This window comes from Macaca nemestrina, chromosome 13, assembly GCF_043159975.1.
Source record: "Macaca nemestrina isolate mMacNem1 chromosome 13, mMacNem.hap1, whole genome shotgun sequence".
Lineage (NCBI taxonomy): Eukaryota > Metazoa > Chordata > Mammalia > Primates > Cercopithecidae > Macaca > Macaca nemestrina.
The window spans coordinates 121,704,715-121,728,691 of NC_092137.1; the positions used below are offsets into that span (position 1 = coordinate 121,704,715).

Genomic DNA, 23,977 nt, shown 5'->3' on the forward strand with positions numbered 1-23,977 from the left:
CAGGAAGGCTTCCTGGAGGAAGAAACTTCTGAGAGACTGGAAGGAAAAGTGGGAGCAGTGACACGTTTTTTTGGGTGCAAAGGTTCTTCTAGAGCTGAGGGACAGCCAGTCAGGCCAGGGAGCTGGAGTGGGGCCTCAGGGATCAGCCCAGGCAGAAACTGCAGGGGTTTGGGTGCTGTGGGTGGTGGAGGGTGGGGTGGATGTGAGCCAGGAGCCTGGGGAAGGAAGCAGAGCCCATGAAGAGCCTTCCGGACTGAGGCATTTGGGTTTTAACTTGAGGGCAATGGAAGGTCATGGACCAGGTTTATGCAGAGGGGTGAGCTGATGACAGCTGGACTTTGAAATGAATTTTTCTTTTTTTCTTTTTTTTTTTTTTTGAATGGAGTGTCTCCCTTTCACCAAGGCTGGAGTGCAGTGGCATGATCTTGGCTCACTGCAACCTCCACCTCCCGAGTTCAAGCGATTTTCCTGCCTCAGCCTCCTGAGTAGCTGGGATTACAGGCACCCACCACCACACCCAGCTAATTTTTGTATTTTTAGTAGAGACGGGGTTTCGCCATGTTGGCCAGGCTGGTCTCAAACTCCTAACCTCAGGCAACCTGCCCGCCTCAGCCTCCCAAAGTGCTGGGATTACAGGCATGAGCCACCACACCCGGCCTTGAAATGATTTAAAAAATTTATCGTCTACTGATTATCCCCATACCCAAGGCCACAGGCCCCAGCTCAGAAGCACTGCAGTTACTCTACAAATGACACCAGAATTGTGCCACTTTTACTCTATCTAATTGGTGTGGATCCTAGATCATCCCTCTCCAGCTGCTGTGGAAAGACCTTTCTGGTTTTTGGACAACCTACCTGGGTTTCTCCCAAGAGGCAGCCTGACGACTACCCAGGGATCAAACTCTGTAGCTCAAGGCCAAGGGTTGTCCAACCCAGACTTCTAGGATTTGACCGCCCAATCCAAGACCTGCTCCTCCACAACCCTTGCTCCTGTGGGAGAGAAACTAGGCGGCTCTGCACAGGAGCTGTGGCTAAGATGAGGCAGTGAGGTCAGGACTTACATCAGACAGCCCATCATCAGGCACAGTTAGATCATCCTCCATGTAGACAGAGATGGCAACTAAGTGGCAGGTGAGCCTCCACACCGCTGCCTGTGGCCTTGGCAGACATTACTAATCAATTGCATCACTGTCACACTGAGTCAACCCCAAGCTGCAGACAGCCACCATCAGTCAAAGTTGATACCTGGGGGGAACGGACTGGCCATACTTGACCCAGACGCTGACAGGATCCGAAGTTCAGTGTGACTGTGAGTCAGAAGCCAGGCGGGAGGGCAGGAATGTTAAAAAGCAGTGAGGTAAAGGGCAGGGCGCGGGGCGGTCAGGCTGGTAGAGCAGCACTGCCGGTGGGGAGGGAGGTGATGATCCACATTCGTCAGAACTTTAGTTCACAGAGCACTTTCACTAAATGCCCCCACTCTTGAGGTAGAAGTGACTAATTTCCACATCACAGATGAGGGAACGGAGACCCAGAGAAGGGTATGCACCTGGCATCACGCAGCACGGCAGCTACTGTCTTGGTCTACCTGGAAGACATGCTTCCTCTGAGGCAACAGCCTCAGAGGTTACCGGGTAAGCAGAGGCCTCAGATAAGAGTCTCCCCTCACAGTGTATCCTGAAGCGGGACCCCAGGGAGAGGAGGCAGTTGGAGCTGAGTCGGCAGTGCGTGCTGCTAGGTGACTGACCCCTGGCTGGGGGCGGGGGGAGCCCTGATGTGTAGCACGTGCTGATTTCTTTTTTTTTTTTTTTTTTGACAGAGTCTCCCTCTGAGGCCCAGGCTGGAGTGCATGGCATGATCTTGGCTCACTGCAACCTCCGCCTCCCAGGTTCAAGCAATTCTCCTGCCTCAGCCTTCCAGTAGCTGGGATTACAGGTGCCCGCCACTCTCCTGGCTAATTCTTGTATTTTTAGTGGAGACAGGGTTTCACCATGTTGGCCAGGCTGGTCTCGAACTCCTGACCTCAGGTGATCCGCCTGCCTCGGCCTCCCAAAGTGCTGGGATTACAGATGTGAGCCACCGCACTCAGCCAGCATGTGCTGATTTCTGGGGGTTGTAGATACTCCTGCCTTGCCTAGTTCAAGCTCCCAGTAGGCATCAACCGAGAGCTGGGAAAAGATGCCTGCAGTGTGCTCTCTGGGCCAGGAGGAGCTGGCTCCAGCTCACCCATGGCAGTGCCAGAGAAGGGGTGCAGGGGTGCAGGGCTGCTGTCCCCACCCCCGGTGGCCTGGGGGTTCTCTTCTTCCTGCAGTTCTCAGTCACTCAGGCTCCCTCTTACCTGGGTCAGGGTTTGTTTCTGTTGCTTGCCAGTAAGGGGCCTGAGAACCTTTACGGACACACTGAACCCGGGGAGGAGTCAGGACTCAGGGCCTGTGTTCTGGCTTCAGCTCTTTGAGCTTCCCTCTCTATCTGCTGACCCCTGAGCGCTGGATGACAAGGCCCAGCAGGTGGTGGGAACTCTAGGCGTGAAGCCAAGAACCTCCAACATGGGAAGGAGTCTCAAAAGCTGCCACCTATTGTCTGAGCAGCAACAGGACTCTGGCTTGAACAGGGGTGCCTGGGGCAGGGGGCAAAGGGCTGGGTCCCTCAGGTTTGTGGAGTTAGGGGCTGGGGCAACTGTGGTGAATGGGTAGGTCACCCTGTCCAAAAGGCAGCAGCAACTGCTCACCTCCAGGAAGTGCTCCCACGTGGCCAGAATTTTTTTTTTTTTTTTTTTGAGATGGAGTCTCACTCTGTCACCCAGGCTGGAGTGCAGTGGCACAATCTCGGCTCACTGCAACCTCCGCCTCCCAGGTTTAAGCGATTCTCCTGCCTCAGCCTCCCGAGTAGCTGGGATTACAGGCGCCCGCCACCACGACCAGCTAATTTTTGTATTTTTAGTAGAGACAGGGTTTCACCATGTTGGCCAGGCTGGTCTTGACTCCTGACCTCAGCTGATCCGCCCGCCTCGGCCTCCCAAAGTGCTGGGATTACAGGCATGAGACATAGCGCCTGGCCAGAAATTCTGGTTTTTAAAGAGAAGCCTGATATCCACATTTTTTATGTGAAATCTGATTTTTAAATTCTGGCAATTATTTGAAAACATTTAGGCCGGGCGCGGTGGCTCAAGCCTGTAATCCCAGCACTTTGGGAGGCCGAGACGGGCGAATCACGAGGTCAGGAGATCGAGACCATCCTGGCTAACACGGTGAAACCCCGTCTCTACTAAAAAATACAAAAAAACTAGCCGGGCGCAGTGGCGGGCGCCTGTAGTCCCAGGTACTCGGGAGGCTGAGGCAGGAGAATGGCGTGAACCCGGGAGGCGGAGCTTGCAGTGAGCTGAGATCCGGCCACTGCACTCCAGCCTGGGCGGCAGAGCGAGACTCCGTCTCAAAAAAAAAAAAAAAAAAAAAAAAAAAAGAAAACATTTAGCTGGCTGCTGTGACATGCACCTGCAGTGCCAGCTGCCTGGGAGGCTGAGGCGGGAGGACTGCTTGAGCCCAGGAGTTTGGGTGCCGCAATGCATGATAGCCTTGCCTGTGAATAGCCACAGCACCACTCCAGCCAGGGTAACACTGCAAGACCCCCATCTCTTAAAAAAAAAGTTTAAACACGTCTCAGGGCACTGTCAGCAGCCTCTGTTTTTTGTTTTTTTTTTTGTTTTTTTTGCTTTTTTGAGACAGGGTTTCACTCTTGTCGCCAGGCTGGAGTGCAGTGGCACAATCTCAGCTCACTGAAAACTCTGCCTCCTGGGTTCAAGTGATTCTTCTGCCTCAGCCTCCCTAGTAGCAGGAACTACAGGTGCATGCCACCACGCCCGGCTGATGTTTGTATTTTTAGTTGAGATGGCGTTTCACCATGTTAGCCAGACTGGTGTTGAATTCCTGACCTCAGATGATCTGCCTGCCTTGGCCTCCTGAAGTTCTAGGATTACAGGCATGAGCCATCGCACCTGGCCCACCCTCTGGTTTTGAGGGGTGGAGGTCTCTGACTTCCCTGCCTGGACTCCCAGCTGCCCCTCTGCTTCCTCCCCTGCCAGCCCGTGGCTCTGCCCACCCAGAGACCACTCCCTCAGCTCTCTCCAGTGCAGATCGCTTCTCCACGCTGTCCCGAAGTGGGTTGCTTCCAGCCCATGTTGCTGCCCCTGCATCGTGGCCTTGCTGTGGACCCCGAGCCCCTCCTCCCCACTTCTTGCCTGACCTTGGTCCAAAGGCGGTGACTCCAAGGCTTCCCACGCCCTGGCCCCTTCGTTTCTTGGCCTGCTCTCCTCCACTCACTCTCACGAGTGCACCCAGGTACCGGGGACGTCAGCCAGCCCTCTTATTCCCAGCCCACCTCCTTCAGTCCCGTGGTTCTCGGAGCCCCACTGTGGTCCATCAGTCCCGCCACCCGTCCTTGGCTCCCCGCACCCAGCTTCGACTCCAGGCCCTCCACTGGCCTGGCTCCCTGCACTCGCCTCAGCTCCGTTGTTCCGCTCTGCTGCACCAGACTCCCCGGCCCAGCTCCTCGGTGGAACCTGGCTCTCCCCTATTCCGAATCGGCACACAGCTGGTGGCCTGGTCCCGCCGAAACCCAAAACCCGTGCCGCCAACCTCAGGTGGAACCTGGTGCTGCCCAGAGGCCCCAGGGCACTGCCCTGGCGTGGGGGCGCTCCTGTCTGAGATCACTCATTCTCGTCTCCAGCCTCAGGTCTCCAGCCCTAGTACCTGTCCTCAGTCTCTGCTCACTGAGGAATCAGAGGCACTGATGGGAACCCACCATTTAGTCCAGCTGTGAGCCGGGATGCTGCCCTCCGAGAATCGGGTACAGTTAGTACCAGGCTGTGGGGCACTGGGCCCAGAGGGTGTCCTGGAAGCATGACTACATCGGGCTCTAGCATCTGTGCCAAAACAGGGTCCCCTGCCTCCTGCCCAGGGCGCCCACCTGCCCGGGACAGACGCCCCACGGGAGGTGCATTCTCCAGATGGGCCTCCAGAGGGCGCCATGACCACAGCGCTGAGCCGCTTGCGCTCAAGTCCTGCCCATCTGTGCCGGGGCCAGACCGATGTTGCTTTGCAGATGAAGGGACCCTGCCCCTTTTATCCAGGGGATCTGACCCCAGTGGTCTGTGGCCCAGCACCCAGGGCCTGGAGGGTGGGCAGAACTCAGCCCCCCCCCCCCACCCTTTTTTTTTTTGAGTTTTGCTCGTTGCCTAAGGTGGAGTGCAGTGGCGCAGTCTGGGCTAACTGCAACCTCCACCTCCCGAGTTCAAGTGATTCTGCCGCCTCAGCCTCCCAAGTAGCTGGGATTACAGGCGTCCGCCACCATGCCCCGCTAATTTTTGTATTTTTTGTAGAGACAGAGTTTCACCATGTTGGCCAGGCTGTTCACGAACTCCTGACCTCAGGTGATCTGCCCGCCTTGGCCTCCCAAAGTGCTGGGATTACAGGCTTGAGCCACCGCACCCGGCCCCTTCCCATCCTTTATCATCCACTGAGCCTCTGCAGCTCGGAGAGAAGGACTGCATGTGGCAGTGGGAGCTCAGGGCAGGTCACTGCAGGTGCTTAGGCTGGCATCTTGGCACCTCTCAGAAGGAAGGAGGTGGAAGTTTGGGAGATGCCCCTGCAGAGCCCGAGTGCTCTCAACAGCAGGGACCACCACCCTCTGCCCCTCCACCGGTCACAGGCTGCTCCTGAAGGAGGTGGCCAGGGGCAGGGGCTAGATAGGGTGCACTTTTGGCCTGGCTGCCCACTCCCTGGTGCCAAGCATGCTGCACGTTCCCTGGCCTGGGTTCTGTCATTGTGAATGGTGGCCTTGGGCAAGCAAGACCCTTCCCATCCCTGGCCTCAGCCTCCCTACCTGCAAACTACGGGGGCCCCTCCCACGGCCGGAGATCATGAGTATCCCAGGCCCAGCGGGCACGGCAAGTTCCAGTGGTGTGTGTTGCCCGCTGACCTGCTCACACCTGATGCCCCGACATCTACCCTCTGCTTGACCAGCAGTAGCCCCACTTTTCCAGGACTACATATGAAATTGCTTGGGTGCAGGCTGCTTGTGGAGAGGGGATGGTGCCTCTGAAAAGAACCCACCCTCCCTCCTCCTGAGCCAAGGCCCTGCTCCCATCAGGCCTGCAGCAAGCAGGGCATCAGGCCACAGGGGTTCTAGATGAGCCCTGGGGCAACCACATCTGAAACCGCAGGGGCTTGTTACCGACGCAGACACCCAGGCCGAGACAGGGCATCCGCTCCCCTTTCCCTCCAGGCACCTCCTGTGATTTCAATCCAGTCCAATTCTGGACCGTCCATGTGGGTCAGGCAAGTGGGATGGTGCTGCAGAGAGGGCTCGGCTACAGGCCCCAGATAATCTACATCCACCACCAAGGCAGACCAACTCAGGCATCCTGGTCACACCCCCAAACCCCGGGGGGCACTGGTAACAGCCTGGGGTCCTCAGAGCACAGGAGTCACACGGCCTGCGCAGCCCTCCTCTGCCCCTCCTGCCAGGGGAACCTGGGCAAGTCACTGACCCTCCCAGGGTCTCCAATCCCCATCTCCACAATGAGAAAGGCGACGTGTTCCCGAGGCTCAACTAGGAAGCCAGACCGAAGGCAAGGATGGATGTCAGAGGCTGCCTGCACAGGGGCAGAGGCTGGGGTTTGCTTTAGGCCTGCTCTCGGGGTGGTGGCGTTCAGGTCCACCTCCTTGGCCCCCTAATGGCAGCCCCACCCACGAGCTCACCCCCGCCTTGCCTGCCGTTACAAAGGCCCATACCATGTGCATCTCAGGGCTATGTGGATTCCCATTCGTTTCTGTTTATTGGATTTTCCGTGGGCAACCTGGGTGCTCTAAGCGCTGCTCTGGGGCAGTGGGAGCTGCCCACCCTCTCCCAGGGCCTTGTAACAACTGGGTCCTCTGCTCTGGGCTCAGCCTGCTGCCTTGAGATACACCCAGTTTTCCCACCACCTCCTTCACTTGTGCCAGGCTGCCCAGCCAGGGGCATGGCCTGGGTGTCCTGGGTAACAGGCACTAGTCCAGAGCCCTCTAGCAACAGCACCTGCCCGCTGTCGGCCCCGGTCGACTCCACATGGGCTGGCCTACAGCTTGGTGTTGAGGTGGAAGAAGTGGGGCGCTGCATAGGTTGTGACTGGTGGTGCGTGCCAGGCAGATGAGGCCGGGCAAAGTCTGTGGCGGAGAGCACTGTCAAAGGACGTGGGCGGGAAGTGCATCAAGCCAGCGGCCATGGGTGAGGGGCCCGCAGTGGCCAGGAAGTGGGCTGGGAAGGCTGGGATGACCAGGGGGCTGAAGGGGAGTGCAGCCTGGCCCTTCAAGGGGCCTGGGGTGCCAGTGAAGTTCAGCGGGCAGTGCAGCATGGTGCCCCTGTAGGCCTCTGGGGGCACAGGCCCCAGGGCTGGGCCCAGAAGGCAGGAGACCAGGCCGGACCCCGCAGGTTTGGCCCCACATTTCTTGGCATCTGCCTCCTTAAGAAAGGGAGACACGGCCCGCAGTCTCTTCCCACTGTGGGCAGCACCCTCTTCCTCCAGGCTGCGCTTGCTGCCCAGGCCTGTGCTACCAGGAAAGGTGGGCGGGAGCGTGGGGCTCCCGGGTGGGACCTTGGCCATGGGGGACACCCAGCAGGCTTTGGGCTTGGGGTAGAGAACGCCCTTTCTGGAGCCGCCTTTGTGGAATGCAGAAGGGCGGTTGGCGTCCCCGCCCCACACCAGCTGGGGCTCTTTCACTGACAGCCCCTCTTTGCCAGGAGGCCCCAATAGCACCCCATCTTTAAGTCTGGAGAAGAAGTCCCTGGGGTGCTGGCTGACAGGCTTCAGCACCTCGGTGGGGTGGGTGTGGAAGCAGCCCGTGAAGATGGGGGCTGCCGGGCAGGGGCCCGCCTGCGCCTCCTCCCTGAGGCTGCCACCCGGGGACTGCAATCCCTCCTGAGGGGTCAGCCGGTGCCTGGAATTCTCAGTCAGCCCTTTGGGGCTCTGGGGACTCCCTGGGAGGTGAACAGCTGGGGACGCCTGGGGCTCTGCCCCATGGCGACAGCCCTCCTCCTGGCACTGCAAGGCCTCCACCTTGCTCACCTGGGCCAGGAGCTTCTTTTTGGCCAGTGGTGACATGATGCCGTGTGTCCCCTTGCAGTAGAAGCTGGATAGGAGCCGCTTGTAGGCCTCAGGGCAGCCGCTGGCACCCACAAAGGACACAGAAGACCCAGAGGCCGGGCCCTGCTGTTCTGTACTGTTCCTGGGGGGCTCCTGGCTAAGAAGCGGTGCTGGGTCAGCAACATCTGCTTTGGTCTTTCCTGGCATCATCTGGAATGAGAGAAAGCCACGCCTCAGGGCTGCCCGAGCCATGCATCCTGACCTCAGGAGCAGGAGGCGGCACTTTCAGGCCTGCCCAGGTTCCCCGCTAGCTCTTGCAGTCCTTTGTGCAGAATTTTCCAAAGGAGCCCTGTCCTCTGAGCGGACACAGCCTCAGGTTGGGACACAGGGCCTGGTGGTGGGGTGCAGGCTGGAGTTCAGTCTACTTGCACAAGTAGAGAACTTGCGCACTGTGGAGAACCTGGAACCTTGCAAGTCCCGCCCTGGGTGCATGTTCGGTGTGTTCTGAGCAGACAGCTCCGTGGCCACAGGGAGTTGTGGGGTGGGGGGGCTACAAGAGGCAGGGGACAGGGTGGCCCCACCCAGCCACAGGCGTACCTGGTCCATGCGCCGCTCCTCCTTGGCCTTCTTCGGCCGTTCGGTGGCCCCATCATCCCCCCTGTTCTCCTTGGCCATCTTGTACTGTTTCCTGGGCTTGGAGGTGGGCAGCGGCTTGTCATCCTCCCCCTTCAGGTGCCGCACATATGGCAGGACCAGCCTGGGGAGGAACCGGGCATGTCCCCCAGGAGGTCGGCGCCCATCCCCTCCACCGGCCTCTGTGGCCTCCTCTGAGCCCCTCTTTCCCGCCGGCGCCGAAGACGACCCTCTCCTCCTCGCCCCAAAGCTCAGCTCCCTCGGTGGCTGCGCCCAGCCAGCCTGGGCCCCCGCAGCGCTGAGGACGGCGCCCACCCCGCCCGCTCCGGACAGAGTCCACCCAGCCCTCCCGGCAAGGTCGACCGAGCCCCGCAGGGCAGGCGGCGTCCAGCACCCGGGCCCACCCCCCTACCTCTCGTAGTGGCGGCGCGTGCACGTGGCCGCGCTGGTGCTGCCCGGGCTGCCCCCCAGCTCGTCGTACACGTTCTTCCAGAGGCGGCGCCCGGTCACCTGCAAGGGCACCTGGTGAGGGCGCGGCCGCGAGCGCCCCCTGGCGGCGGGGTCCTTGCGCCTCTGGCCGCCCTCGCAGGGACCGAAGCACTGCGGTTTGGCAGCTGCTCTGCGGCTCCGACAGCGGCTGATTCTCCCTCCCAGGGCCACGGACTGCTGGCCCAAGCAGTTTTTCCAACACGGGGCGGGCAGAACAGATGGGGAAGGCTGAAAAGCTGCTTTGAGCAGCAGAGAACCAGCGGGGGAGGCGGGGAGGAAGGGGCAGGACTGGGGATCCTGGCTCTTCTCCTGTCCAGAGGCAAGGACAGCGCTGCAGGCTCACCCCAGGGAGATGCAGTCTGGCAAGGCCTGGGGGTGCCTTCCTTACCAGCTCATAGGCCCCCAGCTTCTCCACTGCCTTGTAGATCTTCCACAGGTTAACTGGGGAGAGAGGGGCAGGCTGGCCGTCAGCCTCCGTGGGAGGTGGGGCAGCCACCCCTTCCTAGTGCCCTGACACGCGGGCACAGAGCAGCACACACCCAGGCAGGGCCACTGCAGTAGATGGGCAGGCTGTGGCCTGTGCACTGCTGGCCCGGTGGCAGCCTGGAGGGAGGCCTCCTTTCTATCTGCAACCTGGGTCACCCAGAGTGGGAGTGCCTGCCCGATGCCCTGCCTGGGTGGGGTTCCCTGCTGGGCCCCCCTCCCTGCCTGCACCCCAGGGACGCACTCTGCTTGAAGCCGAGATGGGGCACCCTCTCGATGGGCGTGTGTCGCTCCTTCATGAACTTGTAGAGGCTGACCAGGAAGGCCTGCTCCTCCTCCCGCTCCTGCTCCTCCTCCCGCTCCCCGCCTGCCTCGGGGGAGTCCTGGGGAGAGAACAGGAGGCATTGGGATGGGCCCCAGTTGGTGGCTGGCTGCTGGGGATGTGCAGAAACCACTGGCTGCAGGAGGAATAAGGTACCTTGCCCCCAACCCCAGTTTCCCAGAGAGCACCTGGCCACTGTTCTGGGAGGGAGTGACTGTTCCTGGGTTCGGCTGGCACAGGTGTCAGCCCTCAGTGCCCTAGGGCAGGGGCTAGAGCTCAGGACCCCCCCCAGAGGCTGGGCACCCCAGAGCAGCTGCCTCCAGAGGTGGCCACAAGAGCAGTCCCCGGCCTTCTCCAGGCCAGGATCACTTCTCTGTCTTGTTCTTGATTTGTCATATATGTGTCAGCTCCTCTGCCAGACTAGGAGCTCCTGGAGGGCAGGCTCAGTGTCCCTGGGACTCCCCGCCGCCCTCCCCCCTACCCCCAATGCCGAGGGAAAAGCTGAAGGAACAAAGGCGCCTGGTGCTTTCCGGTGCCGTGGGTTGCTCTGTCAGGCCCACGTTCCCCGAGCCTCTGTGTGGCCCCAGCCTGCCGTGCTGAGCACAAGGAGGTGAAGCTCTGGGCTTCAACTGCACACTGCTGCCAGGGGCACAGGCTTTTGGTTGCGGGTCCCAGAGGGACAATCTCCGCTGATGCCTTCATCCAGCAAGTGGCTCAGGGCAGACAGCCCAGGGCCTACACCCTGTCAGAGAACAGACAGCTTCCAGGACATAAACCATCTAGACTAGGATAGTGCAGACAGCCATGTGTTCCCAAAATATTTGATCCAGCTGGGCATGGTGGCTCACGCCTGTAATCCTAGCACTTTGGGAAGCCGAGGTGGGCACATCACCCGAGGTCAGCAGTTCGAGACCAGCCTGGCCAACATGGGGAAATCCCATCTCTACTAAAAATACAAAAATTAGCCACGCCTGGTAGTGCATGCCTGTAATCCCAGCTACTCGGGAGGCTGAGGCAGAAGAATCGTTTGAACCCAGGAGGTGGAGGTTGCAGTGAGCCAAGATTGTGCTACTGCCCTCCAGCCTGGGTAACAGTGAGACTCTGCCTAAAAAAAAAAAAAAATTGATTCAAGTTTATTTCAGTGTTACTTTTTTTGTTTGTTGTAAATAGCTTCTGTAATAGTTATGTGTTTTTAAGGTATTAAAGACCTCTGAGAAGAAACAACATACGAACTCATATATCACCCATGAAATCGTAACATGCCGGGGCCCTGGGGCTGGTCTGTGCAGACCTCAGAAGGAAGGCTCTCTCATAGCTGCTCAAGTCAATCTGCTCCTCCAGGCCTCTACTCTGAATTTCCAGCAAGCTGCTAAAGACAACTACCATTTGCAAACACTTTTCTGCATGAATCTGGATACTTTTCCAGACTGTGCCAAAATGAATGAAAGCCGAGGCCAACTGTGCTCCGAAAAAGCTGCCTGCAGCGCCCCCTTCAGACTCTGCTCATCGCAACAGCCCTGTTGGTCTCACCGAGTGACTTTATATGCCCATGTTATGCATCTGGATGAATGGATGTGAATGTGGTTTTGCATCACGGGCTGGCGCTTTTGTCTGTTTCATGGATCAGGGTGGTGGGTCATCTTCACTTGAAAAAAGGGGTCTGCTACAAAAACCAAGTCAATCTTGGTTTCAATAACTCTGGCACAGAAGACAAGTCAGTCCCCTGGCTGCTGGACAGGGCCAGGGTAGGAACATATCTGCCTCCTGAGAGCTTGGGGAGTGTCCAGGTTCACCTGGAGGCTGAACACAGGTGAGGGTGGCAGGGAAGAACGCCCAGGGAGTCAGCAGAGGGACTCAACTCACCTCCAGTGGGATGGGGTTCTGGCTCCCGTTCTGCTCGCCAACAGGTTTGGGGGATGCAGGTGGATCTAGGATGTCACCCTCTGCGGACTGCTTCCTGTTCCCTTTGACAGGAGCTGCTGCAAGGAGAGAGGGAAGGAAGACGGGGTGGGGAGAGAACACCTCAGATGCAAGCAGGAGGAACAGGAGCAGTCTCCCCATCCCCAATGAGAGTCGTCAGAGGGCGCCGGTGACTGTGATCTCACTCCTGTGATCCCAGCACTTTGGGAGGCCCAGGCAGGCGATCACCTGATATCAGGAGTTCGAGACCTGTCTGGCCAACATAGTGAGATCCCGTCTCTATCATTAAAAAAAAAAAAAAAGAATTGGCCAGGGGGAAGGGGTGTGTCCCTGGCTGCACACAGGCTACACACACACACACACACACACACACACACACACACACACACACAGAGACCCTCCTCCCCACTCCCCCACAACCCACTGCATCTGTTCCACACCTGCCCCTTTTCTTTCCTCTGCTCCAGCTATCTCCCCACATCTTTGAAGGAAACGCAAAACCACCTTGAGGTCAAGTCACAGGAGGCCGGGGTTGGGCTATGGCGCTTGGGGAAATCCTGTCTCCAAAATCTGCCCCATGCTGAGACACAATTGAGAAGCAGCTCAGTCTCACTGGAGAGCTAAAGGATCCCATGGCTGTGGTCCCAAAGCAACACATGGGGTCCCTGGGTAGTAGTTCCCCTGAGAATATTCGGGAACATCTGACCTTCCCGAGCATCTGCAGAGTTCTAACTGCCCTAATTAGGCCACATGCTCCCCTCACCTGCAAGGGTCCTGGTGACCCCTCAGGTCTCTGTGACAAGTGCCTTCCTCTGGGTGGCCTCCTCCGGCCCCTGGCCATGGGCAGCTCCTCCGTGGCCCTTGGCTACTCACAGCCATCCTGGCTGAACTGCCGGTGGCTCCTGGGGCTCCCGGGTAGCTCGGTGAGGCTGCCCGTACCCCACACAGCAGGTGCCAAGCTGGAATGAGCAAGGCTCACGACAACCCTGCATCGTGGGCTGGAGAAGCTGTGGGCTGTATTTTACTGAGAACCACCATGTGCCGATGGCTGCAAAAACGCAACACCTCTGCCACTGCAAAAACCACAACCATTGGAAACTGCCTCGGGCCACACCGCAGGCTGGCAGCAGACACCAGACCAGGAACCCACGGCTTCTGACAACCTTTTGTTTCTGTCCTTTGTCCTTTTGTTAATCAAGTATGAATTGGTTCACTCCCTCCCAGGACATCCTTTTTGTTAGGAACCTATGAGATTTCCCTTCCATCCCAGACAGAAAAAGAATCTCCTCGGGAACAAGAAACCCAAAGCAGCATAAGCCAGGGGCCAGTGGTACTCAGAGGCATGGGGTAGAATCCTTGGCTAGCAAAGAACGCTAGGATCTTCCTCTCCCATTTCACAGCAGGGAAGACTGAGGCACAGAGTCACAGCGGACTTGGCTGGAAAGGCATCAGGCTGGTGGGTCACTTGTTAGTACCCAGGATTTCTGGAGACGGGTGTATCAGAAGCTAGCCCAAGAGGGTGGCCCAAAGTGGTCCTGCTTTGGTAGATGTTCTTATGTCTTGCCTCCATGTCGACGGCTGCTGAGGGATCTCAGGGTGGTGGTTTCTCAGGCTGGGGTGACTGTGGCAATTTCTTAAAAGAAGACAACAATGAAGTTTGCCACATCCATTAACTCTTCCTTTTTTTTTTTTTTTTTTTTTTTGAGACAGAATCTCGCTCTGTCCCCCAGGCTAGAGTACAGTGGTATGATCTTGGTTCACTGCAATCTCTGCCTCCCGGGTTCAAGTGATTCTTCTGCCTCAGCCTCCTGAGTAGCTGGAACTACAGGCGCCCGCCTCCACGCCCGGCTAATTTTTGTATTTTTAGTAGAGACGGGGTTTCACCATATTGGCCAGGCTGGTCTCGAACTCCTGACCTCATGATCCATCCGCCTCGGCCTCCCAAAGTGCTGGGATTACAGGCGTGAGCCGCTGTGCCTGGCAACTCTTCCTTTCGTGAAAGATTTTTCCATGACATGCATGTGATGCTGTTTTTGACAGCATTTTATCCACAGCAAAACTTCTTTCAAAACTGATGTCCATCCTCTCAAACCCTGCTGCTGCTTTATCAGCTAAGTTTCTGTAACATTCTAAATCCCTTGTTGTCATTTTGACAATGTTCACAGCATCTCCACCAGGAGTAGATTCCACCTCAAGAAGCACTTTAGGATGGGCACAGTGGCTCATGCCTGTCATCCCAGCACTTTGGGAGGCCGAGGTGGGCGGACCACCTGAGGTCAGGAGTTTGAGACCAGCCTGGCCAACATGGCAAAACCCTGTCCCTACTAAAAACACAAAAGTTAGCTGGGTGTGGGGCAGGTCCCAGTAGTCCCAGCGACTTGGGAGGCTGAGGCAGGAGAATCCTTTGAACCTAGGAGGCGAAGGCTGCAGTGAGCCGAGATCACTCCACTGTACTCCAGTCTGGGCGATGGAATAGGACTGCCTCAAAAAAAAAAAAAGAAAGAAAGAAAAAACCAGAAACCAAAAAAGTCACTTTCTTTGCCCACCCATACAAAACAACTCCTCATCCACTCAAGTTTGATCATGAGATTGCCGCAATTCAGTCTCATTCTCAAGCTCTGCTTCTAACTCTAGTTCTCTTGCAGGTTCCACCGCATCTGCAGTGACTTCTCCACTGAAATCCTGAAGCCCTCAGAGTCATCCGTGAAGGTTGGAATCAACTTCTTCCAAATGCTTGGATATTCTGACCTCCTCCCACAAATCACAAATGTTCCTTAAATGCTCTCTGGAGGTTTTCAATGTATTTTGCCCGGATCCATCAGAGGAATCACTGTCTATGGCAGCTATAGCCTTACAAAATGGATTTCTTCAATAATAAGACTTGAAACTTGAAAGCACTCCTTGATCCTCGGCTCTAGAATAAATGTTGTGCTAGCAGGCATGGAAACATGCAGCTCCTGGTACACTGTCATCAGCCCTCTTGGGTGACCTGCTGCCTTGTCAATGAGCAGTCATATTTTGAAAGGAATCTTTTTTCTGAGCAGTAGGTCTCAACAGTTGGCTTAAAATACTCAGTAAACCACGTTATAAACAGATGTGCTGTCATCCAGGCTTTGTTATTTCATTTGTAGAACAGAGTGAGTAGATTTAGCATAATTCTTCAAGGTTCTAGGTTTTTTTGGAATGATAAATGAGGATTGGCTTCAACTTAAAGCCACCAGCTGCATTAGCCCTAACATGTCAGCCTGTCTTTTGAAGCCATGCATTGACATCTTAGCTATGAAAGTCCTAGATGACATCTTTTTCTGATACAAAACTGTTTCATCTACATGGAAAATCTGTGGTAGTGTGGCCACCTTCATCAATGATCTCAGCTGGATCTTCTGGATAAATTGCAGCAGCTTCTACACCAGCCCTGGTTGATTCACCTTGCATTTTTATGTGATGGAGATGGCATCTTTCCTTAAACCTCATGAAGCAACCTCTGCTAGCTTCCAACTTTTCTTCCGCAGCTTCCTCACCTCTCTCAGCCTTCAGAGAATTGGAGATTCAGAGCCTTGGTCTGGATGAGGCTTTGGCTTAAGTTATGGCTTGTCGGATCTTCTATCCCGACCCCTCAAACCTTCTCCATTATCAGCAATAAGGCTTTTTCGCTTTCTTACCATGTGTGTTCCACTGGAACAGCACTTCTGATTTCCTTCAATAGCTTTTCCTTGGCATTCACAACTTGGCAAACCAGTGCAAGAGGCCTAGCTTTCGGCCTGTCTGGGCTTTCGACCTGCCTTCCTCACTAAGCTTAATTATTTCTAGTTTTTCATTTAAAGATAAAGACCTGTAACTCTTCCTTTCACCTGAACACTTACAGACCACTGTAGGATTAATTGGCCCACTTTCAATATTGTTGTGCCTCAGGCAACAGGGAGGCCACAGAAGAGAAAGAGAGGAAGAGAAATGGGGAATGCTGGTTGATGGAGCAGGTGGAGGACGAGCACACACAACATTTATCGATTTAGTTCACTGTCTTTGTGGGTGGGGTTCATGGTACCCCAAAACAATGACAATAGTAACATCAAAGATCACTGATCACAGATCACCATAACAGATACAATAATGAAAAAGTTTGAAGTGTTGTAAGAATCACGAAACGGTGACACCGAGACAAAAAGTGAGCGCATGCTGTTAAAAATGGCATCGATAGACTTGCCCGATGCCGGGTTGCCACAAACCTTCAATGAGTAAAAGATGCAGTATCTGTGAAGTACAATAAACCAAAGCATGATAGAGCAAGGTGTGCCTGCACATTCGCTCCCTCAGTCCTGGAGGAATTCCATTTGAAAGAGAGGGAATCTGAAGCCAGAATGGTTATGGGTAAGTCGCTTGACTCCCTGGTGGACCAGGATTCAAATCAAGGTCTGATTCTGGTCCAGTGGTTGCTGTGGTTACCAACATTTGCAAAGCCTTCATGAAGAGTCCAAGTAAGCCTGGAGAGAAACCAATCCTAAGGCTTGTCAAAGAGAAAGAGACCGGGGCCACCCTCTTGGGCTAGCTTCTGACACACCCGTCTCCAGAAATCCTGGGTACTAACAAGTGACCCACCAGACTGATGCCTTTCCAGCCAAGTCCGCTGTGACTCTGTGCCTCAGTCTTCCCTGCTGTGAAATGGGAGAGGAAGATCCTTGAGTTCTCTCCCAGCTATCTGTGAATTCCCAAAACCTTCCAGGTCCGGGAGCACCTCCTCCACCGGCTCTTCTCCCGCTGCCTGCTGCCCTCGGCTCACACATCCCCTCCCCTCAGTCCTTCAGCCCCAGAGCCTCGGCATCCAGGGACCCTCTCCACATCTTCCTTGGTATGACTGGGGCTTCTCAGTCACTGACTTGCTATGTGACCCTGGCAAGTCGCTGCCCCTTGGGCTTCAGAAAAATACGGCGGTTAGACAGGGCCCATCAGAATCACCTGGAGGAGCATTTGGAAAGACGCTGATGCTCCCGCCCCACCCTCAGAGTCTGATGTAAGGTCCAAGGTGGGGCAGCAGGGTCAAAGCTCCCCAGGGCATCCCAGTGGGCAGCCAGGCTGCGAGCCACAGGGCGAGAGGGGCCCTAGTCCCTTCTGTGTGGTTCAGAGTTTGTGAGCTCTGCCTGGACCACACTGGGGGAAGATCTCCCGGAGTCAGGCACTGGTGTTACCTGGAAAGGAGGTCACCAGTTTGAGCTGTTTAACCCCAGATGGGAAAGGGATTGGAGCTGTCGCCTTAAGCCACAAAGGGAAACATTCTATCTCTGTGTCCAGCCAAGTCCCCAAATGAACTCGGTCTCCCTTCTCAGCGTGGGTGCTCTGTCCTGCCAGGGCCCTCTGGGTTGCAGGCCTTTGGACCCCCATTTCCGCAGCATTAGATGAACGAGAAGGGACAGTCCTCTCCCCCTTGGTCTTCAGGGTGTCCTCTGTCTTGTCCCTCGCTGCCCTAATCTCTCCCTTTCCCTGATCATTCACAGATCAGGGTTACATTTGTAAAAAATGTAATAAATGCTATAAAAAAATAAGCTTGAAACCCACCGCCATAGATGTTGGGCCACACAGGTCCTGCGTTGGGAAGTAGAGAGCTGGCAGCCAGGCAGGCAGGACCTGCGCGGTGGGGTGGGCCCTCTCCTGGCTCCACGGAGGAGGGAAAAGGCTTATGGAGCTGGAGGCCCCGTCTCCCGGCCCCACTCAGCCCACAGAGGCAGGAGAAACCCACTTGCCCGAGAGCTGCTGCTGCTACGAGCCACCGCACTGCTGCCCTGTTCCCAGCCTTGTGTGCAGGTGCCTTCCTGGCACAATGCCTTGCATGTTTTATTTGTAGCAGAAGTGGGGGATCAAATGCAAAAAAGAAAAATGCTCTCCATAAGAATGTCATCCAGACTTCACCTTTCTCCATCCAGCAAGCAATAATGATGATGATGGTGATTACTGTCTCATTACTCACTCGTAACACATCTGGAATCTATTCCTGTATACAGGATGAAATAGGGATCCTAGCCATATTTTCTCCCCATTGGTTAGGGGGTCCCAGTGAGTGGCCTCCTCCCCCAGTGGTGTAAAAAGCTACTTTCCCCACAATGTCAATGCTTATAAGGAACACATGTGGGACTATTTCTGGACTTTCTATTCTGTTTCATCCACGGTGGAATGCTAGGACCTGTGCACACTGTTTTAATTTTTTGTAGCTTTACAAAACAACTTACTATCCAGAGGGCAAGTTGCCCAATATTACTTGTCTTTTTAAAATATTCCATCTGAACTTTGGGATAATTCTGTTACATTCTCTTAAAACAAAACAAAACAAAAAAATTTAAAAAAAAAAAACACATTTGGGAGGCCGAGGCGGGCAGATCACGAGGTTAAGAAATCGAGACCATCCTGGCCAACATGGTGAAACCTCGTCTCTACTAAAAATACAAAAATTAGCTGGGCATGATGGCACACACCAATCATCCCAGTTACTCGGGAGGCTGAGGCAGGAGAATCACTTGAACCCAGGAGGTGGAAGTTGCAGTGAGCTGAGATCAGGCCACTACACTCCAGCCTGGGGACAGAGACTCTGTCTCCAAAACAAACAAACAAACAACTCCCACTACTAGGGCTTTGATTGCATTTAAGTTTATAAACTACATTGAGGAAAAATAATACCTTTACAGTACTGCATCTTTCTTTTCAGGATCATGTGTCTCCGTAATTCAGGTTTCCCTCTGCAGTCCTCAGAAGTTCCTTCTTAAAAAGCTCCTGTGCTTTCTTGGGGAGGTTTATTCCTAGTTTGTTCCTTGGGTTTTGTGCAGCTAGAAAATGGTGTTAGAAAAACCCTGACAACGGTAGTTCACTCCACAAGCCCCCCTGCAATTTCCTCATTTCACTGCTGGGAAGAGGGCCAGGGCAGGCTAGGTGGCTGCACCAGAAGACGAGCCTGGGCTCCTAGTGACCCCGTCCCTCACTAGACAGAGGGTGCAGCAGGGTGCTGGGCGGGAGGATTGCCTGAGGCTCTTCCTGTGCTATGAGTCTCATTTCTTTCTAACTCCATGGTGCCTGTCTGAGTCAAGCTCAACTCCCAGATCCTACCACTCCAGCACTGAAGAGGTTAATCTGTCGCTCCCTCCAGTAGGTCTACTTGTTCTCAAGTTATATGCTCCACCGACTCAAATCAGTGCCCTGGCTGGCGTGGGCTGGGCATCTCATACAACACTGCTTTGTTGAATCTTCCCAGCCATCCAGATATAACAGAGAGAATACCTGAGGCTCAGAGAGGTTCAGTGACTTGCCTGGGGCCACGCAGCTTATCCATGGCAGAGCTGGGATTCAGAACCAGGGTAGTCTGACTCCTGAGAGACGCTGATCCCTGACAGCTAAAGTCTTTTTTCTTTGTAATGGGAGCAGGGAGACCTCAGGTTCCTTATCTGTGCTCAGAGGGTGCAAACTCATCCCCTTTCCCCAAGGAGATGTGCAGTTTCCCAGCATATCGCTGCAGTCACTCTGCTAGCAAGAGCAGGTCTGTGTTGCCTGCTAAGGCATCCAGGCTCAGGGATGGGAGGGGGCTGGTGAGAGTGCTGGGCAGTGGGGGCGTGGGGGGCACAGCCCCCACACCCTGTGAATCAACTTCCCTGGCCTGGGTGGGGGAGGGCCCAGAGGACCCACCATCTTTGAATAAGGGGTGTTATCTCCATAATCTTGAGGAAGGAGGAAAGACCTGTTGATACCTACTGAGATTCCTTTTAAAAAACTGCTCCGTTACCTAAGGGAGTAGGGGGCCAGCTCTGGCCAGGGCCCAGCCAACCTGGTGAAGTTGGGGTACGCAAAGGCAGGAAGGTGAAGGCAGTGGGGCGGTGGTCGAGAGTCACTGAGGACAAACTTAAGGTGTCTCATGGGGCTTAGCTAGGACTAGAAGGTAGCTATGGGGCCGGGCAGTGGGTGGATGTGGGGAAGTCAGCGGGCCCCTGCCCTGGCAGACATCAAGCTGTAAGGACATGAGAGTGGGCCAAGAGGACAGACGGAGCAAGGGGCTCTAGCACCGCATGGCTGCACCTCTTACCAAGTTGGTCACTGCTTCTATATCTCCCTTTCCCATCCACAAGATGGGCGTGCTAGACTCAATGTGCCCAGTGTTCTCAGCGGAAGAAATCGAGAAGAGAAAGGAGGCTTCCCCCACAAACCACAGCCAGGCGCAGTGAGAAGACCGGAGGCCTGCTTGTCCTGCTCCCTCCCCAAGGCACCTCGCTGCCCAGCAGCTGCTCCGGAAACATCAGCCTCCTGGGTGCAGGACTTACAGACCCCTGTTGCCCAGAGAGGGGCAGTGACTAGTACACGGCCACACAGCTCTCAAGCCTAAGGGTCTGCTGGAGGCGCACACCCCTTTCCTTCTCTCCCTCCCTCCCCATCTTTCTGCTGCCCGCCCCATTCACCCTGGGTGTGATGGGAAGGAAGTGACACTTCCTTTCATGAAAAGTCACCGACTGGGAACAGTGCGTCAATTACCACAATAATGGTAACAGCAGCCTCAATAACAACCAGCAGACGCCGCCCCGCCCCCTCGGCTGAGGTTGTTGGCTTAAGTTTCTCTGAGCTTGAGCTGGAGCGAAACAAAGACAGCCTTTGAAGCGGCGAAACGGCCGGTCCACTTGGCAGCGCGAGAGCGGCGGCCAGGCCGAGTCTCCGCGGGGCTTGGTCCAGGAGTCTGGGGACGGGGCGCCTGCCAGGGGCTGAGCTGGAGCCAGCAATGAGGAGAAACGCCATGGGCCTGGGACCCCCACTCCATACCGGGGCACAGGTGCAGCTCAAGCCACAACCCGGCCTCAGTACCTCAGCTTGGGGGAGGGCGAGAGAGACAGGGTCTGGGAGCAGCTGAGGCCACAAGAGCCACCAGAGGGTACAGAAGGGGAAGGAGGTGCGGGGGACACTGAATGTGAGGCTATCAACTTCCAAGCCCCACTCTCCCTGTCCCTCTTACCAGGCTCTGGGATGTCCTAAAAGCCCCAATTCCAGGATGGGGCTGTCCCTCCCCACTGAGTCTGGACCACATTTGGTGGTGACAGTGAGAGCTCCTCAGATGGCTTCATGTGTCCCCATTCCACCTACGGGACAGAGGCTCAGAGGTGCCAGGTGACGTCTCCCAACTATAGAGGCAGATTGTCCGAGGCCCTCTCTACCTCTGCCACACCAAGTGCTAGGCCCCAGGCGGGTCCCTACGGCCTGGATTGGGCTCTGAGCTCTGCCGTGGGGTGAAGTCCTCGAGCCCCATCTCCCACCCCTCCTGTGCTCTAGCGTTGCCTGTAGGCAGAGACGCCACCGTGCGTGTGGGCTCCCACCAGTGGGGCCCGGGTGGCGCAAGAGGCACCTGTTGTCCTCCCCTGGGGCCCTCTTTACTGACCCAAGACTCCGCAAACAAAGGGACACTGGACCCGCAGCGCCTCGGGACCCCCCGTGCCCTCGGGGGTCCTGCATCGCGCAAACCCCACCACGCCGGCGCTGGGCGGAGGAAGACGCGACCCCAGACCGGGCGACCCCTAGACACCGCGGAGGGACTGAGCGCGGGCCCGGGTTGCCCCGCTGCTCCCACCGAGCGCGAAGCCGGGCATCGCTGCCCGCGCCCTTGCCCTCTTCCCCGGCGCTCCCCACCCGCCGCCCCGTCCCTTCTGCAGACCGAGGGAAAAGAAGGGGACACACAAGGGACAGGAGAGGAACCAGGGAAGCGACCCCTCTCCTGCGGGGCCGCGGCGGGTGGGCGGGGAGACGGGAGAGGGAAAGAGAGAACGGAAGAGAAGGAATGGGCAGGGGCGCGAAGCCGGGCGCCCCGGACCATCGGCGCAGCCCGCGGCCGAAAGAGGAACCGTGGAGCCTTCACAGCGCATTGAGCAAGTTCTTCGCACCCGCGCAGCCCCTGCAGGAAACGGCGCCGCAGAGGGAAGGGCCGCGCGCCCCGGACCCGGAGTCTGCGCCCGCCCGGCGGCGCCGCGGTTCGGAAACCCGCGGGGTGTCAGGGGCGGAGGGCGGCCGCCGGCAGCTGTCACAACACAGGAGCTGAGCCCGGCTCGCGGGGGAAACCGCAGCAGGAAGTGGGACGACAGCGCCGTGCCGGGCTCGGCACATTTCAGGCAAGAGACGGCGAAGAGAGTTTCGAGATAAACGCCCGGGAAGCCCCTGGCCGCCAAAACTTTTTGTCTTTCCTTTTCTCGAAACGCGCGCGGACGCCCGGCCTCGCCCCTTCCGCGCCGGCCGGGAGCGCTGAAGCCGCGGGCCGGGCTCGCTCCCTTCGGCCCGCGCCCCGCAGCCCACCGCGGACCCCTCTCCGCCCCGCACAGCGCCCCGACCGCCACGAGGGCTGGAGGGGACCCGGCGCCGGCACCTGGGCCCTCCCTGCAGGGCCGCCGAGCCCCGGCCCGGGCCGCGCCGTGGAGCCGCTTACCCATGGCCCGGCGACGTCCCGCGGCGCTCGCCCCGAGACCCTCAGCGCGCGGCTGTCCGGATCCCGCGCTCTCTGAGCTACTGGCTCGCGGCGCCGCCCGCCGGCCGCCTCCCCGCAGCCCCGCCCCGATCCGCCCCTGCTCGCCCCACTCTGGGCTCCCATTGGTGGGCCCGGCTCCGTCGTGCGGGGGAGGCGTGGGGTGGGGGACGTTCCCGCGCCCGGGGACCTCTGGGAATTGTAGTGCGTGCCCCTGGCCTCTCGGCTTTCAGAGTGGGGCCCATGGAAAAGGCTACTCACCTAGAGGAGCGGAGGCAGGACCCCCAGGAATCATTGATGCCTTGTGCCTCAGTTTCCCTGGAGGCAAAACTAGAGCCTTGGAAAAATCCTCCTTGCTTTCAGCAGAGCACTGAGGGCTCTGTGGAGCAAGCAAAGTGCTTCTGACTTTGATTTGAAAGTGGCCCTGTGCAGGCCGGGCGCGGTGGCTCAAGCCTGTAATCCCAGCACTTTGGGAGGCCGAGACGGGCGGATCGCGAGGTCAGGAGATCGAGACCATCCTGGCTAACACGGTGAAACCCCGTCTCTACTAAAAAATACAAAAAAAAACTAGCCGGGCGAGGTGGCGGGCGCCTGTAGTCCCAGTTACTCGGGAGGCTGAGGCAGGAGAATGGCGTAAACCCGGGAGGCGGAGCTTGCAGTGAGCTCAGATCCGGCCACTGCACCCCAGCCTGGGCGACAGAGCAAGAGCAAGACTCCGTCTCAAAAAAAAAAAAAAAAAAAGAAAGTGGCCCTGTGCATTTCCCATTCCCCACCCAGGCCAACAAAGAAGGCCAGGTGAGGAATCCCTGTGCTTTGGGAGGCGGAGGCGGGAGGCTCACTTGAGCCCAGAAGGTCGAAGCTGTAGTGTGTTGCAATCACACCACTGCACTCTATCCTGGGCAACAGACGGAGACCCTGCCTCAAAAAAAAAAGAAAAAAAAAAGGAGAGGTGGTTAGTGTGAGCTAGACAAGGACCGAACTAGGAAATCCTTGGCCTAGGTTCTGTGGCCAGGCCTGCCAGTAATAGTCAATGCCCACATACATAATGCAGACAGAGTGTGGCAGCTACAAGCTGAGTAGTCCTAAGAGGGAGCATGAGTTCAGGCTGTGGGAGGTGGGAATGAGGCCTAGGGTGAATGGAGGCAGGAGGAGGTGCCCAGCCAGCCATAGCAGCAACCTGGACCTGTGCAGGCCAAAGAGGAAGAAACGGAGGCTCAGGGTTTCCGTCTCAGCAGGTGGTTACCTAGGACGGGAACACTGTTCCTAGCACATAGAAGCTACACAGAAATCTTCGTTGATGAATTTTAATACTCATAATAGCTGTATGCACTTCACACCATCATTGTCCTCATTTTGTAGGGTAAAACTGAGGTCTGAGAGATCAGCTCAAGTAACACAGCTGGTAGGTGTTGGAGCCAGAGCTAGACCCAGGAAGAGGAGTCCTCATACCCAGGCATCCCCCCCACCCACTTTGCACCCATTACTGACCACTTGTCATACTGGTGCCCCTCCTCACACTAAAAGAATGGACCAGGGCTGCAGTTTGGTGAACCTGAAA

At 56.7% G+C, this 23,977-nt stretch overlaps 2 protein-coding genes and 1 pseudogene across 15 annotated transcripts in view; 1 reads left to right on the plus strand and 2 right to left on the minus strand.

Annotated features, from left to right (window-relative positions):
- Positions 1-17,497, plus strand: part of LOC105490041 (KAT8 regulatory NSL complex subunit 3) — a 90,780-nt gene extending 73,283 nt beyond the window's left edge. For 9 of the 13 annotated variants that reach the window (XR_011612129.1, XR_011612139.1, XR_011612137.1 and 6 more), the window contains 3 exons: positions 1,513-1,631; positions 1,817-1,932; positions 3,720-11,637. Coding sequence is in view for 1 of the 13 variants with exons in the window: in XM_071077344.1 (XP_070933445.1) it covers positions 14,606-14,626 (21 nt within the window). In the remaining 12 variants the exon portion in view is untranslated. The other 4 variants (XR_011612134.1, XM_071077344.1, XR_011612133.1 and 1 more) reach the window with 3 other exon arrangements.
- Positions 6,806-22,472, minus strand: LOC105490040 (AT-rich interaction domain 5A). Of its 2 annotated transcripts, XM_011755260.2 has the most exons (7): positions 22,384-22,461; positions 11,904-12,019; positions 9,963-10,101; positions 9,624-9,676; positions 9,159-9,256; positions 8,711-8,870; positions 6,806-8,323 (listed from the first exon to the last, which is right to left on the minus strand). In XM_011755260.2, exons 1-7 carry the CDS (start codon positions 22,385-22,387, stop codon positions 7,109-7,111), a joined length of 1,785 nt encoding a protein of 594 aa, XP_011753562.2. In that variant the 5' UTR covers positions 22,388-22,461; the 3' UTR covers positions 6,806-7,108. The 2 variants fall into 2 exon arrangements, with proteins under 2 accessions (XP_011753562.2, XP_011753563.2); XM_011755261.2 differs by lacking the exons at positions 9,624-9,676; positions 9,963-10,101 and having other exon boundaries at positions 22,384-22,472.
- LOC105490039 (uncharacterized) lies at positions 13,027-22,234 on the minus strand (annotated as a pseudogene).
- Positions 22,473-23,977: the final 1,505 nt, after the last annotated feature.

Excerpts from the sequence above, each read along its gene's own strand:
- LOC105490040 (XM_011755260.2), bottom strand. Across the intron at positions 10,102-11,903 it reads AGAACCCCATCCCACTGGAG|GACTCCCCCGAGGCAGGCGG; the intron begins GTGAGTTGAGTC and ends TTCTCTCCCCAG. Across the intron at positions 8,324-8,710 it reads AGGAGCGGCGCATGGACCAG|ATGATGCCAGGAAAGACCAA; the intron begins GTACGCCTGTGG and ends CTCTCATTCCAG.